Raw genomic sequence first — 25,022 nt, 5'->3', positions numbered from 1 at the left:
GTTTGATCTGCTTGTTAGAGTCTTCTGTTGAGTTGTGGTGAGGTGAGTAACATTGGACTGGCCCTAACTAGAGGTATCCCTGGCTCATTCAGAGATGGATAAAATCTAGTTCACCTGCTATGGCCCCTACTCTTGGAATGCTCGGCAAGAAGTTTAAACATTTGTTGAATGACTGTTTTACAGTGAATTGTATTTGCTATTCTTAATGTGTTTTGAAATCAGTTGTAAATCTGTATTTTATCTATATTGTTTTTGCTTATTTTTGGGCATCCCGTAGATCTCGGTCACAGTTGGTTTTCCCTGTATTAATAAAATAAAAGTGCATTTGTGACAGGTTAGCCCTGCCTGCTACTTAAAATCAGTCAGATATTAATCATTAGACCGTAGACCGGGGTTCAGATCCAAGCAGTTACATACTTGTGTGTGTGATACCTTATAGGCCTTTTGTATAACAATATGCCAGAAGGCTGGGTCAAATAGACAGCAGTGGATCGCTAGACTGTCTCACCTCTTAGATATCACAGGACCGCTAGGCTGTCTCACCTCTTAGATATCACAGGACCGCTAGGCTGTCTCACCTCTTAGATATCAGCGGACCGCTAGGCTGTCTCACCTCTTAGATATCAGTGGACAGCTAGGCTGTCTCACCTCTTAGATATCAGTGGACCGCTAGGCTGTCTCACCTCTTAGATATCAGTGGACCGCTAGGCTGTCTCACTTCTTAGATATCACAGGACGGCTAGGCTGTCTCACCTCTTAGATTGCAGTGGACCGCTAGGCTGTCTCACCTCTTAGATATCACTGGACCGCTAGGCTGTCTCACCTCTTTGATATCACTAGACCGCAAGACTGTCTCACCTCTTAGATATCAGTGGACCGCTAGGCTGTCTCACCTCTTAGATGTCAGTGGGTTTTGGACTGAGCCTTGTCTCTGATGCCCCCTGCTGGTTGATGAGGCAGAATACAGCCAACACAGGTCTGATGAAAACATGACGTGAGTAGGGTTGCGTCATATATTTCTGTTGGACCATTCCTGGAATCAGGGAATCCATAAGACTAGATTCCTAGAAAACCTGGGGATTTTGGGAAAAGAATTTCTCAAGCCTGGTTTGATTTATGTTCCCAGTTTGAAAACCCCTAAATACACAAAGAACATACCCTTTATATAACGTGGCATATGATACCTGACAAAACGTATGATGATAATAATAACATTGATCATAAAATAACATATCAGGTGATTGCATAAGTATTTGCACATCTTGGACTTTTTTATTTACATGTTATTGGACTACAGAAGGTCATTGAAATTGATCTTATCATCCAGATAAAATGATAGGCCATAAGCAATTTAAAAAAGTAAAATATTTAAATTGCTGTGATAGACAAATTGCAGATAGAACAACCAGACTGTAGTGGATCTAAAATACAAATTTACAGAAACAAATATTACATATCAAAAATATGCTAAAGCACGCATCCTATTAGCAGCAGTAACATAATACTGCAACAAAAAGAACTATACAATCTAAGGAATAAAATTTAGGGCCTGAATGCAAAGGCTTTAGTTTTGGACATATTCTAAAACATTTCTAAATAACTGCCTCTTTTCCAGCATGGTGGTAGCAGCATCATGGTATGGGTATGCATGACATTAGCAACAACTGGGGAGTTTTTAATGTAATTGCAGATAAAGCAATGACACAATGCTAGAGGACAACCTGCTTTACATCAGACACTTTGAGAGAAATGTATCTTTCAGGACAAGGGCAAATCTCAACAAGGGCAAATAGTTACTTAACAAGAATACATGGAATATTCATGTCCTACTTACAGGTTAGACTTTTTTTTAAATCAATGGCAGGTTTTGCTAATTGCGATCTGGCCATTATCAAACACCTTGACAGAGCCTGGAGGATTTTACACTTACAAATATAAAAGTGTTTCTAACATGTATTTACTTGGGGGTATATACTTTAGTAATCAGTTTAATGTTCTCTCTATATATGACATTACAAAATATTTAGTGGAGATTGTCAGAAGAATTTAAATTACACTGTAACACAAAATGTGGAAATGTCCAGGGGGTGAATACTTACATGTATGCCAACCATGACAATGCCTACCATGATGTCTCCACCTCCAGACAGTGAAGCTGAAGGCGGAGGCTCGTCTGGACCTGCTGAGAGAGGCGGGCGTCACCGTGGAGACGTGGCTCAAAAGCGCCATGAACCAGGTCATGGAAGAGCTAGAGAATGAGCGGTGGGCCAACCTGAACGCCAATGACCCCTCAATATCTGTGAGTAGCAAAACAAACATTTATTGAAAGAACAAAAACAAATGCTTTTTCCACATATTTATTAGCACATTTATTTCCATACACACGTGGCTTTTTTCACATCTTTGCAATGTACAGGCAAAATCATGTAAATGTGTCATTTTTCTCCCCTGTACTTGCCTACTGAAATATTCTGGTCTCAGGTAAATCACATAATAAGGAAACTGGGTTGTCTCTTTAAGGCACTGTTTCTAAACCTTAAGGTGAACGTTTTGCCTTTCCATGTGTTTGTGTGTGTTTGAGGTTGACTAGTGTTGTGAAACCAGACTGACCGCCTATGAGATTCCAGGATCACACTGGTTTCACTGACTTGCATGTTCAGCATTTTGATCAACTATGGATTTAGTGGCTTGTGATCCCCCTCGAAACGTCTCGTGCGTCTTCAGGGAACAGCTGACCTGGAGAGGGAGGATGAGGAGGAGCTGGAGGACAGCGGAGAGGTTTTGGACGACAGCAGCTCCAGTCCATCTAGTACTCTCAGGAACTACCCCCTCACCTGCAAAGTTCTCTACTCATACAAGGTACACGCCAATACACTGTGATTTGGAACGGAAGTCCTACTCGCATCTTTGAACCAACAGTTAACTTAGTGGCTTGGAGCTGGTACTGTTATCAGCTCCGATAAATTAACCTCATTCCATATAACTTCATGTCCAAAAGTCATGTTTAAAAGAACCAGGGCTGTAAAATTATGACTAAATATTAATCATGTAAAATATTGGTCCTTAGATAATATACCGGGCCTTAGATTTTCCATTTAAAGAGCAGTGCATTGAGGAGTTATAGAGATGCTATGCTTTCATTGTAAGAGATCTAGCTTATTTTAGCATATACAAGACAGGTCCCTAACACAGGTGGGGTCCTAATATAGAGTAGGTCTGTCAGTATGGATACTAATAAAAATGAGCTTTTAAGGCTGTACAAGAAGGTTATAAAAACCCTGTAACTATCTTCACTGTTCAGCTAACTTTGGTCAAATACAGCCCTGGCAGACTCATCAGAACAGGTTAGCCCTGCCTGCTACTTAAAATCAGTAAGGTATTAATCATTAGACCGTAGACCGGGGTTCAGATCAAAGCAGTTACATACTTGTGTGTGTGATACCTAATAGGCGTTTTGTATAACAATATGCCAGAAGGCTGGGTCAAGTCTTAGATCGCAGTGGACCACTAGCCTGTCTCACCTCTTAGATAGCAGTGGACCGCTAGGCCTGGCAGACTCACCAGAACACGGTCACCAACGATGTTACAATGTCGTGGTTGACGCTTGGGTGGTCAGGAAACGTGAGAGAAGGTGTTATGGAAGATTAACACAACGCCTATCCTGCCAGGAATTTCTCAAAACTTTATTTGCCAGGTTTTTGGGTTTGGGAATGAGTTTTTTAATGAATTTGTAATTTGACTAAACCTTGGTGAATGATAGGTCTATCTGTAGATATCTGGCATGTCTGCAGTTGTTAAAATTGAACAAAAATAATTGTATTTTGTACAATATTCCGTCATTGAATTATACTTATTTGCATATCTTTATTTAGGGTGACAATATTTCAAGGTGGTACATTGTTTTTACAACAATCTCCAAATATGCAACACCATACAATATATTAATAGAATTCACTGGGGCTATTTAGTAATCATGACACTACATCTTACTTCTCCCCAGGCGTCTCAGCCAGACGAGCTGACCATCGAGGAGCAGGAAGTGCTTGAGGTTATCGATGATGGGGACATGGAGGACTGGGTCAAGGTATAGAGCACTCCCAAAATTAGCTGTACCTCTGGTTTAAACTAACATAAAGTAAGCAGTACACTTTAGTTGCAGCATATCTCACACCATGGGTTGTGTTCATTGGCAAAGCAACATTTTGAAACACAGTGAAAATGGAGGTGCTACCTCAACTTGCCCATGTTTTGCTGATGTTTCTGTTAGTCACTGAAACACTTTGTGTTCTCTAACATTGCATGCAGGCCAGGAACCGGACGGGACACGTGGGTTACGTTCCAGAGAAGTACCTGCAGCTCCCCACGTCCAATAGCCTACTGAGCATGCTCCAGTCCCTGTCCGCCCTGGATGCCCGCTCCCACTCCTCCAACAACTCCACGGAGCCTGAGCTGGCTGAGTCAGAGCTGCCCCCACCGGGCATGCCCAGCATCAACGGAGACTTGAGCAGCGGTGAGGGACACAGCCGGCAAAACATGCAGAACTGCTTTTCTTCACTTAGTAATACATTATTGTCGATGGGACATGACAGAATTTCTGAATTAGTAATGCATTAATGTCAATAGGACATGGGAGAATTTCTGAATTAGTAATGCATTAATGTCAATAGGACATGAGAGAATTTCTGAATTAGTAATGCATTAATGTCAATAGGACATGAGAGAATTTTTGAATTAGTAATACATTAATGTCAATGGGACATGAGAGAGTTTCTGAATTAGTAATACATTAATGTTAATGGAACATGAGAGAATTTCTGAATTAGTAATACATTAATGTCAATGGGACATGAGAGAATTTCTGACTTTTTCACTTAATGCCTCTTACTTATAGTTCATCTTCCCCTAAAATGTTTTTTTTAGGATTTTACCCACACAAATCAACAACATCAACATGCAATTTAATTTAGATAATGGATCTTTAGCCTCTTTTTAAATGCATCTTGTTTGCTTTCTCTCCCTCTCTTCTACTCTCAGTGTGTTTCGCCAAGGCCCTGTATGATTACGCAGGCCAGACAGACGAGGAGCTCTCGTTCCCTGAGGGTGCCATAATCCGCGTGCTGAGCCGCGAGACCCACGAGGATGATGGCTTCTGGGAGGGGGAGTTTAACGGCTCTGTAGGCGTCTTCCCTGCCGTGCTAGTGGAAGACCTGCTGGCAGCGGGCGATGGAGACGACAAGAATGGCAACATCCCAGGGAAGGCTAGCACTAGCGCGCAGGTACACCAACCCTAAGAGAGGTCAATGGACATTTTATGAAATGTTCTTGGACCATGCTTAATCTTGTTGTGGAAAACCAGCCTTTGATCTGTGTACTCTACAATCATAAAATGCATGTCAAATTCCTCCCTCCTGACACATCCTGCTTCATACTGTGTAGGTCAGGGCTGCATAGTCCTGTTTCTGGAGCGCTAACGTCCTGGATGTTTACTCTCCAATCCCTAGTTCTGACTAACCTGATTTGGCTTAGAGAGGAGAGGAAACCTCCAGGTTTTCCAGAAGCTCTCCAGGAACAGGATTGAGCAGCCCTGGTGTAACTCATGAAGATACTAATACTGAGGATGTCCATTATATACAGTTGTGCTCATGAGTTTGCATACCCTAGCAGAAATTGTAACATTTTGGCATTTATTTTGAAAGTATGACTGATCATGCAAAAATCTGATCATTTTATTTAAGGATTGTGATCATATGAAGTCATTTATTATGACAGTTGTTTGGCTCCTTTTTAAATCATAATGATGCTGAGCCATGGGGAGCAGAAAAGAACTGTCAAAAGTCCTGCTTAACAAGGTAATATAACTTTAGAAAGATGGAAAATGATACAAAGATATCCAAAGTCTTGCAAATGCCAGTCAGTACTGTTCAGTCACTTGAAAATTCGGGAATCTCTTTATACCAAGCCAAGGTCAGGTAGACCAAGAAAGATTTCAGCCAAAACTGCCAGAATAATTTTTTGGAATACAAAGAAAAACCCATAGGTAACCTCGGGAGAAATACAGGCTGCTCTGGAAAAAGACAGTGTGGTTGTTTCAAGGAGCACAATACGACGAAAATTGATGGCAAGATTGAATGCAGCATGTTATCAGAAAATACTGGCAGACAATTTGCATTCTTTTGCACGAAAGCTGTGCATGGGACACTCTTGGACATTCCAGCACAACAATGACCCTAAGCACAAGGCCAAGTTGACCTTCCAATGGTTACAGCAGAAAAAGTTGAAGGTTCTGGAGTGGCCATCACAGTCTCACAACCTTAATATCATCTACCCCTGAGACCAGGTTGCACTGGGGCAAGCAACATTTCCTGATCACTTCCTGGTTACTAAAATTAATTAAATATTAGGTGAAATAAATAAAGTAACACTTTAGTGAAATGTTATGCCATCACAATTGCCGGAAATATTTATAAAATATAAAATAACATTGGGCCTCATTCACCAACCGTTCTTAAGAAGAAATTCCTTAAATCCCACTTTCCGACATTCTCCAATGTTTATTTGGGATTTGTTCTTAGGTAAGAACAAAATCTATGCACACTCAAGAGCACACTACATATTTGTGCCAAATAGATATTGATTGTGTTTTCTTCAATTCTACAGTTTTATTATATATAGGATTGGAATAAAATTTCATAATTTATAATATTTTTTCAATAATAATTTACATTATTCATCTGTGATTGGTAATATTTTTAACTTCCTCAGTTGTGCGCCCTTCCCCGGATACAGCGTTCACTGAACGCGTAAGCATCCCATGCATCTTTTTTTGTTATTTTAAATCCATTACTGACGCTCCTGAATATGACCGCTTGTTTGGTGTTCACTTGCAGCAGTACCTCCACTTCAGAACTACAGAAGTGTTTTTATGTTTGGGGTCCAGTGCTCCACTGTCTAGATTTTGGTTTGGGCAGTCTTTACCTTGCTCAACTTTTCTTTTGAATTTCTGAGTGTGATTTCTGTGTGCGCACACAGCCCTGCAGTCTCATGCCCTTTTATGGGGATTGGCGGGGCGTTTACTTATGCTAATTAGGGACAACTGGCACGCGCTTTTAATTTAGGAGGACAAGGGGATTCATCATTATAGGAACATAGGCGCGATGTTGCAAACAATTCTGCAGTTTACGAACATGTCATGAATCTGAAAGACTTTTCTTAGGACCTTTTTTAAGAACAAAATTAAGAAAAACCTTAAGATATTGGTGAATGAGGCCCATTGTTTTTACAGCTGTAGTGAGCTGGTCAACAAAAAGTTACATTTACAAGTGGCGCAAATGCAAGTACATTTTATAATGTATATTCAGATTTTCATGTCATTTTCTAAACATCGAGAAACAGAATATACAGCGAATGTTCTTAATAAAACGCACCTGGGGATTTGGGAGAATTGGTTAGAATGTGAACTGTTGTTTCTTCAATTCAACTAACTTCCACAGGACTTGTACATATGAACACTAACTGTCTTCCAGGCGTCGCCCTCTCCCCTTTCACAGCGTTCCCCGCGGAGCCCTTTTCAGCTGGGCCCATTCCACAGTAGCCCACTACAGACCCCCACACTGCCGTCACCCCAGTCCAGCCCGTCCAGCGCCAGCGCATCTCCCATATCTCGCCCCCCATCCTACATCAATGGCCACCATAGGCCACCGCCTGCACCACTCAAAAGCCCCCTGCAGAGTAAGAACCAAAAATAATATTGAATTATCATCAAAATGCACTTTATTGACAGCCTAGTCCTACATCTGTCCTGTGTTATTGTTTGTGTCATGACAACAGATGTAAGTAACCAGATGCAGGCTATATTTGTTATTATAAAAGTCTGCATATAAATTATAATAGTTTGGAAACTAGGGTTAAGAGCCTTGATCTGTGGCACAACAACAGATTTTCACCCTGTTGGATCAGGGTTTCAAATCATGCCTTTTGATGTTAGACATGGAAAAGATATAAACTACAATTCATATTTCGTAACTGTTTAAAAACACGCTTTAGTTATTGGATCAGTCAGGATCATAACTTCCCATTTCAGACAGTTCCATCCCATTTTTCCCACCCTTAGGTCCCGCCCAGAGCTCCACCCAGCCTCCAAAGTACCCAGCAGATGGTGGTGTGGGGGGCAACATTAGACCTGTAAGCTACCAAACACACACACACACACTAGCTAATGAAAAGCATCAAACACACGGTGTGGCTACTCATCCTTGTCCCATTTAAGATGAGGTTTCACTGAGTGTTGTGTGCTGTGGACAGGTCCGCGCTGCTCCCCCGCCCCCCCAGCCACAGCAGCCTAGGGGGCAGGTGAAGAGGAGGGAGGAGGTGGAGATCACGCTGGTGTAATGGCATCGTCCCGGTGGCGGTGGCTGCTCCCCACAACCAGATCAGACTGGATCTGGTGGATCCAGGTCCTGTACCGACTGACCCCCGTCCTAGGGAGGGACATCAGGCTTCAGAGCCCATGAACCAGCCTCCCCAGCCAGGGTGTATCCCCACTCCCCAACGGAGAGGCTCCAAGAGGGGGGCCAGAGATTAGCTTTTTTTCTCTCTCCACACAGTCCCAAGCCAGTGTGGCTGAAACGGTGTGTGGCGCAGAGAACCAAAATCATAGTGCATGTCTGACAGTTTCCAACCCCACGTTTTCTTTCTATTTAATCTCTGATTTTTTTCCCCTTGGTCTGTTCTTTTCTCTCACTCTCTAAAGTGTTAAATCTCCCCTCTGTTTTCTCTCCTCCGTTTCTCTCTCTCGATCTCCATGTTATTTCCTCACCTTCAGAACTTGGCATTGAGCTTTTGCTGCCTTGTTTATTAAGTATTGCCATTGGATTACTATGCAACAAAATTACACTGATTTCTGGGATGATTGTTAATTTTTCACAATGTAAAAGAAAAACATGCAAGAGAACACCAAGTCCAAGACTGATGTTTGTTTGGTTCTTGGTGTGTTGATTTGATGTCTCAAAACACTTAAGAGAAATTCACAAAATGACAGAGGCTGGTACCTCTCCTGCACCTGAAATACCAACATCTTTTTAGAGAAAATGTATTTCCAACATTTCATAAACAAGGGAAAAGTGGCAATTTTGTAGTTACAGTTTTAGTTAGGAATCGTTGTAATACTAAGGACAGAATCATGGTCACAGCATGTGAAAGCAGAACAAAACTGCCCCTGACACTTTTGAATAACCCCACTCTTCAAATGTATTTGTACAATTCATTTGTATTAACGTTGGACATTTCAAAATGGCCAAGGGCAGTTGTAGTTTTCTAATAATTGTAGATTATCTATGTGCTGTTTTTGTTAAATAAACAAAGTTCTAGCTATATTATTGTCGATACTAATCTAGGCTTAAAGTAGTCAATAATGGTTGCTGTTGAGAATAGTTCTTCAGTCAGGACTACAGATGCAGGTTCAAGTTGAAAGTGGTAAGCATTTCAAGGTCATTCTTCATGCCTTGGGTCAGAAAAGCCTTAAAGTTCCCGGAGGAGAATCATCTTAGTTCCTAGCTACCTACAGACAGTGAACTGACTGAAATACTGAAGCACTTTTTCGATATTTTTTTGTTAATGCCCTTTTCAGTATTGCTGATTGGTATCGCTCGTGATTGCTGCGTTATTTGTCCTCTTTAATTGCTTTTGTTCCAAATATATTCTTATGAGTATTGTTCATGTGAAATTTGTTGATTTGTCTAGCCTTTAAATAGCCAATGTAGTATTTTTGTGTCAGAGGTATACTTTTTCATTGTAAAATGTAAGAATATTAACAGTTTACAGACAGCTTGGGGATGAAAATATCTGTGCAGCAATTTTAGATTCCGGATAATAGCATACTGAAACTTATTGTTACAAATTTAAGTTGTTGATCAGTAGTAGGTGTCTGCCAGCTATGTTGCTATGTACTTGTTGATCTCCTTGAGATCTGAATGTCATCAAACTTATTTTTGAAGTTTACATTTACCCTCCCTGTTATATTGGAAAAATTGTGTTTGTAATATACAAACTTTGCTACAACCATTAAAGTAGATTTTTGTCATTCTGTTTTCAAAGTTAGAAACAAATGATGTAGCCTCAAAAGCAATAGCAGAGAATCAATGTTATTTCATTGGATATTACAAAACTATTTATTGTGTAAAGAAATAAATAAAATTTGCTGAAATAATTTGTACTGTTTAATTGAGCAATTCACAAAATATTTGTGTCAGACCAGTAGTGAGATTCCATGAATATGAATGTTGTTACCCTGGGTTTATTTATTAACAAAACAAAGCATTGTATAAAAATTACAGCTCTTAATTTGGATATATTTGACCTGTTCTACCTAATCGCAGAGAAGAGAAAAATGGCTATAGCAGCCCGTTCAGGACCTTGTAGGGCATGTATCAAGCTGGTTCCACAGTGTGGAACTGACTTTAATGTCTAGTTGAGTTTGAGGGCATTAGGCTTTGAATTGATTTAACACTTACCCTAGGTCAGTGGTATTTAAATCTGGCCCTCAAAGCCAGTTCCACTAAATCTTTTCAAATTGGATGTTTCACCCACCCAAATAAAACCACAGTTAAAACCATGTACTGATAGAGAAAATGTTTCTTTAATTTTAATAACCAAGAACAGCATTATGTTATCTAAAGTAGACATATGCAATGGAACCCCAAATGAGCTCAATGTAAAACAAACCAAAAACTAGAAAAGCCATTTACAGAAGTCTGGTTGCCAGCTTGTTTACATGGAAAATTGGGATATTCCAAACGTGACAGAAAGTTGGTTTCCTACATTTTCCTTACACGCCATCTCATACCGTTAAACTTATTTAAATAATGCAATGTTTTAAATCCCAGCAGTCCTTAAAATTAGATGCAGAAGAATATTTTTACCCCATGTTACCCTACTGTTTAACTAACCAGCAGGTGGGAGTACAGTGGTCTGAGTAAACAGCTGCAGCTGGAAGCCTAGTTTCAACTTATTACTTACCAGCCAGTTTAGTGACAGAGTATAATATTGGTATTGATGTGATAGGTTATTCTATCTTTCCCCTGGTCCGGATTTGCTTCAGTCATTTAACAGAGGAATTTAAAGGCATGTTCACACTGCACAGCCTAGGGCTAAGAACAATGTTGTGTGAAAAGGCCTTAAGTGTGTTCATCATAAGATCGCTAGGTGGGATAACCACACAGCCCAATACTATGTACACTTTCCAAGTAACCATCAGCAAAGTCATTGCTAGAAGGACGTAATACTCAAATCAACTATGGTTCGAATTAGATCATAAGGTTGACCACTCTGAAACTGATATTTAGACATTTTCATTTTAAATTTCCCACTTTAATTCGTATTAGTTTATTATTTTTGCATATTGCCATTTCCGGGAAGCCAGAAAGGTCTTTCCGGTTGACGAAACGTCCCAAGATGGCGGTGCAAATATCTAAGAAGAGGAAGGTTTGTGCCGATTTATCTTTTGTTTTAAATATTTAAGTTGTCATGAATAGAAGCCATATGGTGTGTTAGCTATGCATTATTGCGTTACATGTCGTATGAGTAGAAATAAGGTGTCTGTTGCTTTAGGCAATCCCTAGTCGGTGACTTGACTCGCTAACATGCACACGCACATGATACCATACTATAGCAATGCTACTACTAGCATGCTACACTACAGTGTAGTAACATGGTAGTGGAGAAAAATATGCTAGCCAACTAGTTTAAGATAACAGGATCTTATTACTCAAGCCTCGAAATGTTTCTCAGTCACCAACTACAAGAAATGTATGCTAGGTAATTAAGATCAGCATTGTAGATTATCATAAAATATCAAACAAATGGTAGTAGTAAATGTACTAGGACTAGTGAAGTAATGCCAAAGAATGCGTTAGCTACCCCGGATCGCTAGTTTTTGTCGTGACGTTTGTACTAAGCGTTCCACCGTTTTCTACTTAATTGTTAACATATAATATCCAATCTGCTCTTTTGTTAGGTATGATACGGTTGTACAGTTATTAGCCTTCCTTCTTAGTTATGCCTTTGCTTTCTGCCAGAGATGAGAACATTATATAACGGGTTCTTATGGCTCCAATTGAATTTACAATTGCTAGTCAACTCTTGTAAGCGTAACTTTAAAATGTTTGTTATTCAACAAAATATAAATAACGCTATTTATTTTCAGCTCTTAAGTATATAGTTCTGTAAAGTGGATGTTTTGTAACAAAATCTTACCGCACAGCCCAACTGATTATCTCTAATGGATTGTACATGGTAAATTGACCAATATTTTGATCATTTCTGGTTAGCTACAAAGCGTTTATGGCCATATTTGGTGTTGGTGTTTTGACAACGTTTGAAGAGCGGTTCAGCTCTTGGTGAAGGATGAATTCTATTGCAGAATCCTGAGCTCTTGATTGTTGCGATGCGAAGCCAGGATGCTGCGTGTCAAACTAACATCTGCTAAGCAAGCGACGTTTTCGGTTGACGACCTTACTGACTTTTCCTTGTGTTTTCAAGTTTGTTGCTGATGGCATCTTCAAAGCAGAACTGAATGAGTTCCTCACCAGAGAGTTGGCTGAGGATGGATACTCTGGTGTGGAGGTTCGTGTCACCCCAACCAGGACTGAAATTATCATCCTGGCTACCAGGTGAGTTCAAAACCCCACACAAAGTGGTAACTAGGAAACGTCAATTAATTGATCACTTTCTGTGGGCGTTTGGTCTTATAATAATAACTCTCCTATTCCAGAGAAATGTGGTGTTTGAAATAAATTATTCTGTTTATGAGGGTGAGAGTAAATTATGTAATTGCATTTAATGTCATAGTCAAGTGTAATACTAACGAGTGTAAATTTTCATACTAATTTGTATTGTGATTACTAAGTGAATTCATGGTAATATGGATTTGTCTCAATTGTCCTGCTCAAATGATGGCCTCAGTTAAACTGACTGCACTTGATTTAATGCAGAATGAGATGCTTGAAGGCACATTGCACTCCACTTTCCTTTTTTCATTTTAGATAACGTTAAATATAGCCAAATTAGAAATGCTAAGCACACAATCTTAAAATTATGTTTTTACTTCCTTTTAGATTTTAGCATATCTCTTAAAGTGGTTTAGATATGGTGACTCCTTTTGAATGCATCTTTAGAAAAATGGCAACATGGACATTTGATCCTTTAGAGATCATTTATGACACACCTATGTGTTCTTTTCTCCAGGACACAAAACGTGCTTGGTGAGAAGGGCCGTCGTATTCGTGAACTGACCGCAGTGGTCCAGAAGAGGTTTGGCTTCCCAGAGGGCAGTGTCGAGGTACATTACATTTACAGTGTAGGACAAGTTACAGTGCAGCTTGTTCCTGCTGTTCCACCTGCACACATCCTTTTCCAAATCCCTGTTTGTCTTCATCCAGTGGCTGCAGGATGAAATGACTGATGGGGCATTTTCCATAAATGAGGGGTTCATGTCTTATTCATGTTCCATTTACAGTGTTTATGGGGAAACAAAACTTGAGATGCACATATTCCATCTGGAGGGGCAATGTCCCCTTTTTCCCCCCAGTGGCACCTGGCCTGAATGGCTGACAAGTACGCTTAGTTTCAGAAACCTGGGCAGTTATTGTTATGGCTAAGATAGATGCTTTAATTGCAAATAATGTGTGACTGTTTAAATGGTTAAACTTTTAAACATCTGTAATCCTCAACTTTTAAGAAAAATAGCTAATGAAACTCATTTTCTTCTCAATTTAAATAACTGTACAGTTTGTCTCAGTTATTACATAATTGATTGTGCTCCAGATCACGATTATTGGAGCCAGATATTATTTGCAAATATTCTTCTGACCACAATCTTTTTGCAAAAACCTGAATACGGGAGTTTTATGCTGATGTTAGAAACATCTCAACAAATGTGAATTATGTCAGTTTTAATCAGTTAGGATGTGTAGCCCAAGGGTGCAGCAGAGCATTTCACAGATCTGCAGAAAGTTACAGGCACATATAATTTACTAAAAGTAGTTTGCTTCCTAATTTCGCAACATTATTAGTTAATAGACAAACACTTTAGTCTCTTATTTGTCTTATCAAATATGTTTACTAATATTGTCAGTCGAATCTGTCAATTCCATCCATATTTTCTAATTAGATAATGCGCAGTAAAATGCACATATAGAAATCTGTTGTCCCATTGTATATTTAGGCCTACGTTTGAAAATAAAATGAGTCGTACTTGTACAGTGGGGAGAAGTAGTATTTGATACACTGCCGATTTTGCAGGTTTTCCTACTTACAAAGCATTTAGAGGTCTGTAATTTTTTTCATAGGTACATTTCAAGAGAGAATGAAGGAATCTAAAACAAAAATCCAGAAAATCACATTGTATGATTTTTACATAATTAATTTGCATGAGATAAGTATTTGATACATCAGAAAAGCAGAACTTAATATTTGGTACAGAAACCTTGGTTTGCAATTACAGAGATCATACGTTTCCTGTAGTTCTTGACTACTTCCTGTAGATTATCTTTTTATTGACAGACTTCTACAGGTTTTGTAAGAGGGAAACACTGCCGATTTTGCAGGTTATCAAATACTTGTTCTCCCCACTGTACATGTTTAACTGAATTAATCAACTGAGCGTTCAAACCCGTTTTGCTACGTTAGGAAGGCTTACATAATAGTTTTAGAATGTGCTATTTCAATAACTAGCCTCTAATAATGTGTAGCAGCACGAAAGATGAAGTCATGTCACCAAATTAAAAATCGCCTTTGGAAAGTATGGCCCCTACACTCTATACTGTATTTATAATTTGTTAATAATAATTCATATTTATAATTGATTTCTTTCTCCCCATCAATCTACGCACTACTCTATAATGTCAAAGTGAAAACACATTTTGATCTCATGTACATAAGGATTGGAGAACCTGCCAGTAGGATAGCCAACTCTCCATCAATCAGGCCATAAAAGGCATATGACATGCTGCCTGCAGTTTGCCAAATGCATTTACAGGACTCTGAGAACATATGGAAAAGGATTCTCTCAAACTTTTAGGCATGACAGTCAAACGCTACGTCTGGTGAAAACAAGGTACAGCTCCTCTGGCTAATACGATCTCTATGATGAAGCATGGTGGGACCATTATAGGAAATAAAACTGGGGCAAAGATGAATCTTTCAGCACGACAAGGACCTGAAGCACACAGCCAAAACAGGAGTGGGTGGATATCTGAGTATACTTGTATTTCTGTTTTATTTTCAATAAATTGGCACAAATGACCACGTGTTTTTGCTTTGTCAGTATGGGGTAGTGTGTAGATTAATGGCAGAAAAATGTAATAATCTTAAATGGAGTCCATAACACACCAAACATTTTAAGATTGTGAAGAGTTTTGAATACTTAAGACATTGTACTCTCAGGCGTTGTGTAACACACTGCATGTTGATAATCTGTTCATGTTGGTTGTCTTACCACCAGCTGTACGCTGAGAAGGTGGCAACTCGTGGTCTGTGTGCCATTGCTCAGGCAGAGTCTCTGCGCTACAAGCTCCTTGGAGGTCTGGCTGTCCGCAGGTAAGGAACAATTTTACAGAGTACTTCAATCCACCTTTCTCAATCCACCTTTGTCACAACTCAACAAGACACTTTTCTCCTGAATGTTGTCACTTGACAATTACATTTTCCAGTGACACTGCTTGATTGTTTCCGATTGTCCTGTTTTTGTTACAGAGCCTGCTATGGTGTCCTGCGTTTCATCATGGAGAGTGGGTCCAAGGGTTGCGAGGTGGTGGTCTCTGGAAAGCTCCGGGGCCAGAGAGCCAAGTCCATGAAATTTGTGGACGGCCTCATGATTCACAGCGGAGACCCAGTTAACTACTACGTTGACACTGCTGTTCGCCATGTGTTGCTGCGTCAAGGTAAGGACTCTCCAGGTTTCTAAGTATATATTTTTTTATGATTCACACTACAGGCCCAAGTTGCCTTGAGCCGCCGCGTTACATCCATCATTGTTTCTAGGAAAGTGCTTTAAAGATCCGATTTTCTCTAACCAACTCAGGGAATACGTTTCTGGTATTTTTCTTGACGGGACTGTAAAAATATGCCCCTATATACATAGAATGGTGTTGCTTATCAATAAAATATTTTGCTTATCGAATTGTACTCCTAAGGCTAATGATCTTGTGCATCTTGCCGCAAATTTAGTTGACTAGTCTATTTCGACAACACCGGCATTGCAATGCATCTTTATTCCCAAAAAACGTAGTCATGGTGAAATGGATGACCTTTTTAGAGAGCCACGGCAAGCATGCTGAACATGTTACAGCAGGTTCTGGTGTGCAGCAACCTTTTTTCCCCTGTCAAATTTCCATCAGGTTTAGCCATTGTTAGGCCTCTAGATTTTCACACATCATATAACATAATGGGATTTATCCATACTAAATATCTTGGTAAGTTAAGTTATTAATAAACCATTGTGTGGTATTTTAGGTGAAAAGATGAGTCTAGGGTATGTACTGTCCCCAAAGACATATATGCAATATATGGTGTAAAAATTTACAAGTAACATATTTAAGTCACTAACAATATCAATATATGAACATGAAGACGATTTATCAGCACAAGCCACAGATCCAAGTACAGCTGAAGTGAGTCAAAAGGGAGATAAATGATGTGGGGTCAAGGCAATTATGGAGAAAAAACAACACGACGAGGCTGTAATATATACATCTTTGTGTTTTTTTTATGCAAGTCAAATTAACAAGCACATAACATAATGATAATATTGGCTGTGATTATTTATACAGCTTGGGTGATTTAATATTTTTGTGATTCCTAGATCTTCTAATAAACATAGTATTGATGCTGAATGGCTAAATTATTTTGGTTGGCACAGATATAATGGAGAGAATGATATGCTCAAAATGCTAGAAGCATTGTGGAGACAATGTGTTTGGGGGCTTAGGAAATCTGCCAAGCAGAAACTAAAGGCTGTATTCACTTAAATCCAATAAAATGTCTGCTGGTGAGAAAATGGGGGGGGGGGGCGAGGTAAAAAATCTACATATTTGATCTACAAAAAAGATCAAATATGTAACATGTTAATATGTGAAGAATAAATATATGGGTTGCTATTAGGGAGGACATTGTAATGTGCATTAGCTACTCAAGTGGACATGGACAACAGAGCAGATTTAACACTAATAGACACTGAGTGGTCCGGTGGAGCGCGGGTTAGCGGGTGTTGGGGTACCACCGTTGACTAATTTTGAGCCAGAAAAAACCCTGGGTCAGACAAGAATGTTTCTATAGTAATGTGGATTGAGAGTAGGTTGGGGCAGAAGCATGCATTAGCAGACAGGCTGTACAAGTGATATTTTAACACGCTAACATTTTGGATTTATTTACAATTCCCTCGTTCTGGCTAGTTGATGTTCTTGTGTAGTACTCAAGTGAGGGAGAGGGAGTCAACCACTCCTGTGGTATTAACATTGATATTAAGATCATTACATAGGAATTTGTTAAAGCCACACAATTCAGTTGAATGTTCAAGTTGCACTTTTGCTAGTGCCTTTAAACAAACAGTTCAGTGAATAAGATTATTTATTTTATATATACACACGCGCACACACACACACACACACACACACACACATTAGGGCTGCATGATATCGTTTCAGCATCGACATTGCGATGTATGCATCTGCAGTAGTCATATCGCAGAACGAGTGATTTAGTAAGGTAAACACATCAATATATACTTTTTAAAATGTTAAACTAGCATTATATCTGTGATATAACATCATTTACTCCGATTTATGGGTTATTGGATACACAGTTAATTATAATTTTAAACACAGAGTTTGTTGCTGCATTTGGTTGACATGCAGGCTCTGCTTGCGTGTGACGAAATGATGAGCGAGGAACAGGCAAAAAAGACAGAAATGGAGTATTTGGTTGCAAAAAGAAATGCATCGTTAATTATATGGAAATATTTCAGCTACAGACAGGATGATGTTGACCAAAAACAGGTACTTTGTCGAGAGTACCTTGCAATTGTTGCCACAACACGAGGCAACACGACCAATTTGTTCAATCATTTAGGGCGGCACCACAAATCTTCGTATGACGAGTGCAATGCAGCTCAATGCCGTCCAAAGCTAAAATCGATTTCGGATGCCTTTGCCAGTATTACACCATACAGAGAAATCACAGATTGAATAACATTTCACGTAGCCAAAGACATGGTACCAATTAACACGGTTTACGAAGAGGGCTTTAAAAACATTATCCGGCCGCTTGACAAGCGCTTGACAAATATTTTTCTCAAGTTGCCATCCCAGAGCTGTACGAGAAATGCAAGCCACAAGTTGAAACATAGCTATCACAAGTGGAATATTATACAGCAACAACGGAGCCCTACATAAGTCTGACCGTCTGCAAGAAGCTGGTTGGTCACTTCTCTCACAGCTGGAAGGCCAGAAGTGCTCTTGAAAGAAGTAACTCAATCTATCTTCACATTCCCTCATATTAGAATGCCAAACAAGATGGGGTTCCAGACAGAAGATGATCAGCAGGATACTATAGCAGCAGAAAACTATAACTCAGGTCCTGTCTGAGGACAGGAAGACAAACCATCTAATTCTAACCTGGCAAGATATGGATGTCCTGGAATCTGTCAGTAAGTCACTGGGCCCACTACTGGACTTCACAGATGCACTCTCAGGAGAAGACTATGTTAGTGTCTCATATGTGAAGCCAGTTCTTCACCTCGTTAACACTTCAATGCTGCTAATACAAGAGGGAGACACAAACACGACCAAGACCTTAAACTGAGATGTTGCACTACAACAACGAGAAATATAGAGAAGCTACTCAGGAGCTGCTAGATGCTGCTTCTTGTTTGGACCCCCAGTTCAAGTAGAAGATAGAAGTGAAGACCCAAGTCAAGGCCAGAGTGGCATCAGAAATGATGCAATGCCAGAAGGAGACGTCAAGCAGCAGCACTGAAGTAGAGCCTGAAGTTGCTGATACGTACCAGGCAAAGAAAGCCAAGAAGTCCTTGGGAGGTTTCTTTAAACAGAGCGGAGCTGCAGCAAAGGGTGATTTCTCTCTGACCCACAAGGATGCTGTGGAAGCAGAATTAAACAACTACCTGCTAACACCTTCCATATACAAAGAGGAAGATCCACTTGCATGGTGGAAAACAGAGTAAGCGTTCCACATCTCGCCAAGCTTGCCCGCAAGTATCTATCCATTAACTACTACAAGTTCCCCCTCAGAGAGGCTTTTCAGTACAAGTGGCAACATTGTCACTTGCCAATGGTCATGTCTCAAGCCTGTAATGGTGAATAGATTGGTATTCTTGGCCAAAAACCTACAAGTTTGAGTGGGCAATGTATACATGCTTAAAGTCAAGTAATTATATTTTAATAGAATATAGATTTACTATATTTTTTTACAGTTGTGAGCAAGACATTTTTATTTTACTAGGTACTCTGTTTAGAAAGAAACCAGATTGTATACAGTTGAAAAGTTCAATTTAATCAGCATTTGTCTAGCCATGATGATCAACACTTTTCCTTTGGCACTGTTGCTAAGAGAGGTTTATTATTTTTTTTTAAACAAAAGTTTGTGAAATACAATGGTTCTGTGTTGATATGTTATTCATGTTAGGTTCATTGGTATTTATTAGTTAGGTTTTGCTTTTATTATTACAAATTAATTGTCTTATAAACACTTGTTTTTGTAAACCACTCAGGATTGGTGTATAGCTGCTCTTTTTCGTTTTACATGTAGTTTAAATCAAAAGATATGTTTATTTTTAAAAAGGTTTGTAATTTAATTTATAATAAAATGTTAAATTACTTTTTGATTTTGTCATTCACATGAATTCCCTATTTTGATAATGAAACTTCCTCTGTAGAGAATGCTCTGTTTTAACCTGGTTTGAGTACTGAGATAAAGCCTCCTGTAATCTCCTGGATCCCTTATAGACACCACACCTCTTCATTCACAAATGAGCCCCTTTTTTTAGGGTAAGCAACATGCATTATTAAAATCATAACATGTTAGATCATTGACTTTAGCCTGAATTGATAGAAGAGTATTACATGAATACAATAGAATTATGGTGAATTAAACAGTGTATTCATTAATATAATAAATTAAACTACCCAAAATAAGGAACGTCATTTTCAGTTTCATTTTTTTCTTTTCCATGAAGATGCAGTTTTGTATAAAATCACCCCAATTATTCTAGAATAATTAAGTATTCTTAAATTGAGCTTTTCAAGTAATCTGGTAAAGACATCCTGTATTTTTTCATATCGCAGAAAAACTAAATATCAGAATGGGAGTTATTTCCAATATTGTGCAACCCTAATATATAACTATATATTGGCCTACCTTTTGGTCTGATTTGTTGTGGTATACTGGTATTTGTAGGGTACAAGACTGATGTTTATTTTGACTACAGTGTCTTTGTCCAAACCCATGTCAATTTTCACATTCAACATTGCCATAGAACTCTCACACATGCCCCCAACATTCTATCAAAGTATGGAAATCTGAAAATGGCTTGGGATCGCTTGAAAATGATCCCAGGGTGTCTATGTTGTTACTCTATGTATTTAAACTTTTATAAAGATAATATTTCATGTTAAAATGCTGTCAGTTCCACTTTAAAGGTCAGCGCCTGCCAGTATTACCGTAAGCACAACAGCTTTATCGTGCGAGCTTAGATTTAAATGCTATGCGGAAATCAGTCTGGGGCGTTTCCGTTGGGTCTTTAGGAAAGTTAATTCAATGCGATTGGATCGACCTTTAATCAAAAAACTCACATGACGTGGAACCAAAGCGACTAAGCTCCTCAGAAGAATCCATTGTCATTTCTGACTAGACCATGAATGTGTTGGTTGGCCCTGTTTAACGCTAGGCGGCTCCAAACTCATCACAACCAGACTATCTGCATAACCTTTTCATGTGAGCTCGCAGGATCCAGGTGGCTGTGCAAGGCTTATGTATCAAGGTCAATGTGAAAATCTGGATCTAAACCCCCCCCCCCCCCCCCCCCCCCCATGCCTCATTGAAATGAGAAGTTACCAAACCCAGCTATTTGTGGTTTCAGTCTGCCCTGTGTGTGAATCTGGCATTGGTTATTAGCCAAACCATGATTTTGGTAAATTTCTCTCATGCGATATGATTAATTGGTTACTAATACTTAAGGTGTGATGTCTGTTATGGCTGTCCAAAGGTGTGCTGGGGATCAAGGTGAAGATCATGCTGCCTTGGGATCCCAGCGGTAAGATTGGTCCCAAAAAGCCTCTCCCCGACCATGTGAGCATCGTGGAACCCAAGGACGAGCAGGTCCCTTCTACACCCATCTCTGAGCAGAAGGGAACCAAGCCGGAAGCTGCTGCCGTCGCACCTGCCACACCCGTCCCTACAGCGTAACAATGAGGGATCCCAAACCAGCATTAAACGTTTTCAATGTAAGACAGGTTGGGTTAATTGATAAAAGGCAGGATGTAATGCAGCTTGTACAGTTGTTCCCACATGTCTTTGTATGTGTCCCTCAGCTGTCAGGGCAGCTTGGTTTCAGACACCACATTGAGGTGCAAAATCTATATGTTGAAACACTGCAATCTGTGGTTGTTACATTTTATTATTTAATTTAATACATCATAAATTCTTAAAGAAAATAGAATACAAATGTGTTTTGTTAAACCGTCAGACCCAATTGGAGTCCTAAACTTATCTCCAGTGATAAACTACACTGCTCAAAAAAGAGAACACAATCATCACACTATAACACCAAGGCAATTAAACTTCAGGGATATCAATCTGTCCAGATAGAAAAAAAAGCATAAGCGGTTGTGAATCAATGTCACCTGTTTTGGTGCAAATGAAAGTTACAACCAGTGCACAGGCGAGGCAACAGCAAGACAACCCCCCAAAAAAAAGAAAAACCACTTGGTTTTGCAAGTGGTGGCCACAGAGAATTGCTCTCCTAATCCTTCCTGACTGATTCTTCTCTGGTTTTGCTAGTGTCCCTTGTCACTACTGGTAGCATCAGGCAGTACCTGCAGACCATTCAGGTTGCACAGGTAGTCCAGCTTCTCCAGGATGACACAGCCATACATGCCCTGGCAAGAAGGTTTGCTGAGTCTCCCAGTACAGTCTCAAGAGCATGGAGGAGATACCAGGTGACGGGCCGTCACACGAGGAGAGCTGGACAGGGCCGTAGAAGGGCATCAACCCAGCAGCATCTGCTCCTTTGTGTGAGGAGGAACAGGAGGAGCACTGCCAGAGCCCTTCAAAATAACCTCCAGCGGGCTACTGGTGTGCTTGTTTCTGACCAAACTGTCTGAAACACACTTCATGAGGGTGGCATGTGGGCCTGACATCCTTTAGTGGGACCTGTGCACACAGCCCAGTGACAGACGTGAAAGAGTTTGGAGACGCCATGGTGAATGTTATGCTGCCTGCAACATCATCCAGCATTACCAGTTTGGTGGTGGGTCAGTGATGGTTTGGGGAGGCATATACTTGGAGGGTCGCTCAGACCTCCGTGTACTAGCCAACGTTATCCTGGCTGCTGTTAAGTACCAGGATGAAATCCTCAGACCCATCGTCAGATCGTATGCTAGTGCAGTGGGCCCTGGGTTCCTCGTGGTGCAGGACAATGCCTGGCCTCATGTGGCCAGAGTGTGTAGGCAATTCCTGGATGACGAATGCATTGATGCCATTGACTAGCCCTCATGTTCCCCAGACCTGAATCCTATTGAGAACCTCTGGGACGTAATGCATTGGTCCATCCGACGCCACCAAGTAGTGCCACAGATTGTCCAGGAGCTCACTGATGCCCTGATCCAGGTCTGGGAGGAGACCCCCCCCCCCCAGGACACCATCCACCGTCTCATCAGGAGCATGCCCAGACGTTGTCGGGAGTGCATTCAGGCACGTGGGGGCCATACACACTACTGAGTCACTTTGTGAGTGGCTGTGATGAAATTCACACAAGTTGGAACAGCCTGTGATTTCAGTTGTTTACTATGATTTCTGGTGTGAGTTTGAATCTAGCCCCCCAATCCATTGCTGATGATGGTTTCCATTGACTGCTGTTACGCCATTTAGTTCTCAACGAATGACACAATGTACAGTACAGATTTAGATCTTTAATATATTTCCTTCACTGAGATCCGACGTGTGATTTGTTCCCTACATCTTTTGGAGCAGTGTGTGTTATCACCTCAGAACATGGTTAACGGTAAAGTTCTAAGGAGACGACAATAACATGGTTTTAGCATAGTGGAAGACAATGTTTTGATATCATGGGTAGCCAGTCCTTGTGTTTATCCAGCACTAGCCCTCAGTGGTACTGTACCAGTAGCCGGGGGAATGAACTTCAGATTGAAAATGTAAAAGTGTGAATGTTTTAATGTATTAGAATGTCTGTGATTCATTTTTGTTTCCTATTCTTTTTCAGGTCATCATAGGGAAATGTTCCAAATGCTTTTTTAAGTATTTGTTGAGAGAAACAAATAAAATATTTCATCTTTCCAATTGTGACTGGATTGCACAACACTTACACAATGTTAGTTTTAAACTGTTGTTATTTAAAGTATTTAAAATTCAGTTCTGTTACCTTCATTTGTTCATGTAGAATGTAGGTGCCGTTCAATTTTGCAAATCTCATACTATTATATACACAGTGCCTTGCAAATGTATTCAAACTCTTGACCAACCCTTTCATAACACTGAATATCAAATGGTACATTGTTCTGTTGAAACCTTTAAAACAAATGAAATGAATAAAATCTAATTTGGTTAAATCTTGGAAGAATAGAAGACCACGAGGAAATCTTACCATTGACCTCCCCCTTTTGAAATTAGTTGCTCTCACATTTTATGGATAAAAAAAAAAACGTACTCCTGGAGCACTGATCAAGCTGTTAATCTGAAGAAAAATGTAGACCAAAGAGCATTCTACAGAAGAGAAATGTATACAAATCTATAGATTAAGAAAATAGTATCAAATTTCCCTCCAGAGTTTATTACAACCTTTGTGCCAATTCTCCCAAGTCGGGGAAAATGTAAGCATTTTCTCAAAAGAACATCGAAACTTTCTGCAAGGACTTCCAAAACTGTGTGGGAAATGTTTATGGTTGGATGAGACCAGGGTATACATTTTATATCTACAATTACAAAAGATTGGTTTGGTGTAAAGCCCATCACTGCTCAAAGTACACAACTTACAGCTGTGCTCAAAAGTTTGCATACCCTTGGACAATTGGTAATATATGTACCATTTGTATAGTGAGCAGGCAAAATGTAATTTCTTGTGGGATTCACATTCAACTGTAGGTCATAACATAACGGGACCATCATAAAACAAAACATGGCAGCAAAGAAAAATGGACTGACCCCTGTTCAAAAGTCTACATACTCTTAGTTCTTAACACTGTGTATTGCCGTTTAGCATCAATGACGGTGTGCAGTCTTTTGTACTATTTGTCTTCAAAGGCCTGAATTCTTGCAGGTGGTATAGCTGCACATTCATCTTGGCAAAATGCCTCCAGGTCATGCAAAGTCATTGGTCGTCCTGCATGAACCGCACGTTTGAGATCTCGCCAGAATGGCTCCATGATATTAAGGTCAGGAGACTGATGGCTGCTCCAGAACCTTCTCCTTTTTCTGCTGTAACAACTGGAGGGTCAACTTGGACTTGTGCTTAGGGTCATTGTCATGCTGGAAAGTCCAAGAGCGTCCCATGCGCAGCTTTCGTGCAGAAGAATGCAAATTGTCTGCCAGTATTTTCTGATAACATGCTGCATTCATCTTGCCATCAATTTTCACAAGATTCCCCATGCCTTTCCCCATACCTTTGGAGATCTTTTTATATCCTTTTCCATCTTTATAAAGTTCCATTACCTTGTTACGCAGGTCTTTTGACAATTCTTTTCTGCTCCCCATTGCTCAGTATCTAGCCTGCTCAGTGCATC

The 25,022-nt window shown here is 39.9% G+C and overlaps 2 protein-coding genes across 5 annotated transcripts in view; both read left to right on the top strand.

Moving 5' to 3' along the window:
- Nucleotides 1-10,204, top strand: part of si:ch211-176g13.8 (F-BAR and double SH3 domains protein 2) — a 51,755-nt gene extending 41,551 nt beyond the window's left edge. For 2 of the 3 annotated variants that reach the window (XM_010870801.4, XM_020048049.2), the window contains 8 exons: nt 2,147-2,299; nt 2,725-2,859; nt 4,001-4,084; nt 4,306-4,510; nt 5,035-5,276; nt 7,524-7,728; nt 8,111-8,181; nt 8,302-10,204. In XM_010870801.4, coding sequence (XP_010869103.2) covers nt 2,147-2,299; nt 2,725-2,859; nt 4,001-4,084; nt 4,306-4,510; nt 5,035-5,276; nt 7,524-7,728; nt 8,111-8,181; nt 8,302-8,388 — 1,182 coding nt within the window. In that variant the 3' untranslated portion in view covers nt 8,389-10,204. The remainder of the gene's footprint in view (nt 1-2,146; nt 2,300-2,724; nt 2,860-4,000; nt 4,085-4,305; nt 4,511-5,034; nt 5,277-7,523; nt 7,729-8,110; nt 8,182-8,301) is intronic. The other variant, XM_010870802.4, reaches the window with a different exon arrangement.
- A 1,208-nt stretch (nt 10,205-11,412) lies between these two features.
- On the top strand, nt 11,413-23,583 carry LOC105011047 (40S ribosomal protein S3-like). Of its 2 annotated transcripts, none has more exons than XM_020047701.3 (7): nt 11,413-11,478; nt 12,535-12,665; nt 13,240-13,333; nt 15,497-15,591; nt 15,748-15,935; nt 21,272-21,509; nt 23,507-23,583. In XM_020047701.3, exons 1-6 carry the CDS (start codon nt 11,449-11,451, stop codon nt 21,469-21,471), a joined length of 738 nt encoding a protein of 245 aa, XP_019903260.3. In that variant the 5' UTR covers nt 11,413-11,448; the 3' UTR covers nt 21,472-21,509; nt 23,507-23,583.
- Nucleotides 23,584-25,022: the final 1,439 nt, after the last annotated feature.

This window comes from Esox lucius, chromosome 7 (assembly GCF_011004845.1).
Source record: "Esox lucius isolate fEsoLuc1 chromosome 7, fEsoLuc1.pri, whole genome shotgun sequence".
Lineage (NCBI taxonomy): Eukaryota > Metazoa > Chordata > Actinopteri > Esociformes > Esocidae > Esox > Esox lucius.
The sequence above is the reverse complement of the archived record's forward strand: the minus strand, read 5'-3'. Positions and strand labels throughout refer to the sequence as shown.

Bases quoted from the DNA above. Each gene is read 5' to 3' on its own strand.
- LOC105011047 (XM_020047701.3), top strand. From the start codon at position 11,449: ATGGCGGTGCAAATATCTAAGAAGAGGAAG. The intron at 11,479-12,534 runs GTTTGTGCCGAT...TGTGTTTTCAAG, and splicing joins AAATATCTAAGAAGAGGAAG to TTTGTTGCTGATGGCATCTT. The intron at 12,666-13,239 runs GTGAGTTCAAAA...TCTTTTCTCCAG, and splicing joins ATTATCATCCTGGCTACCAG to GACACAAAACGTGCTTGGTG.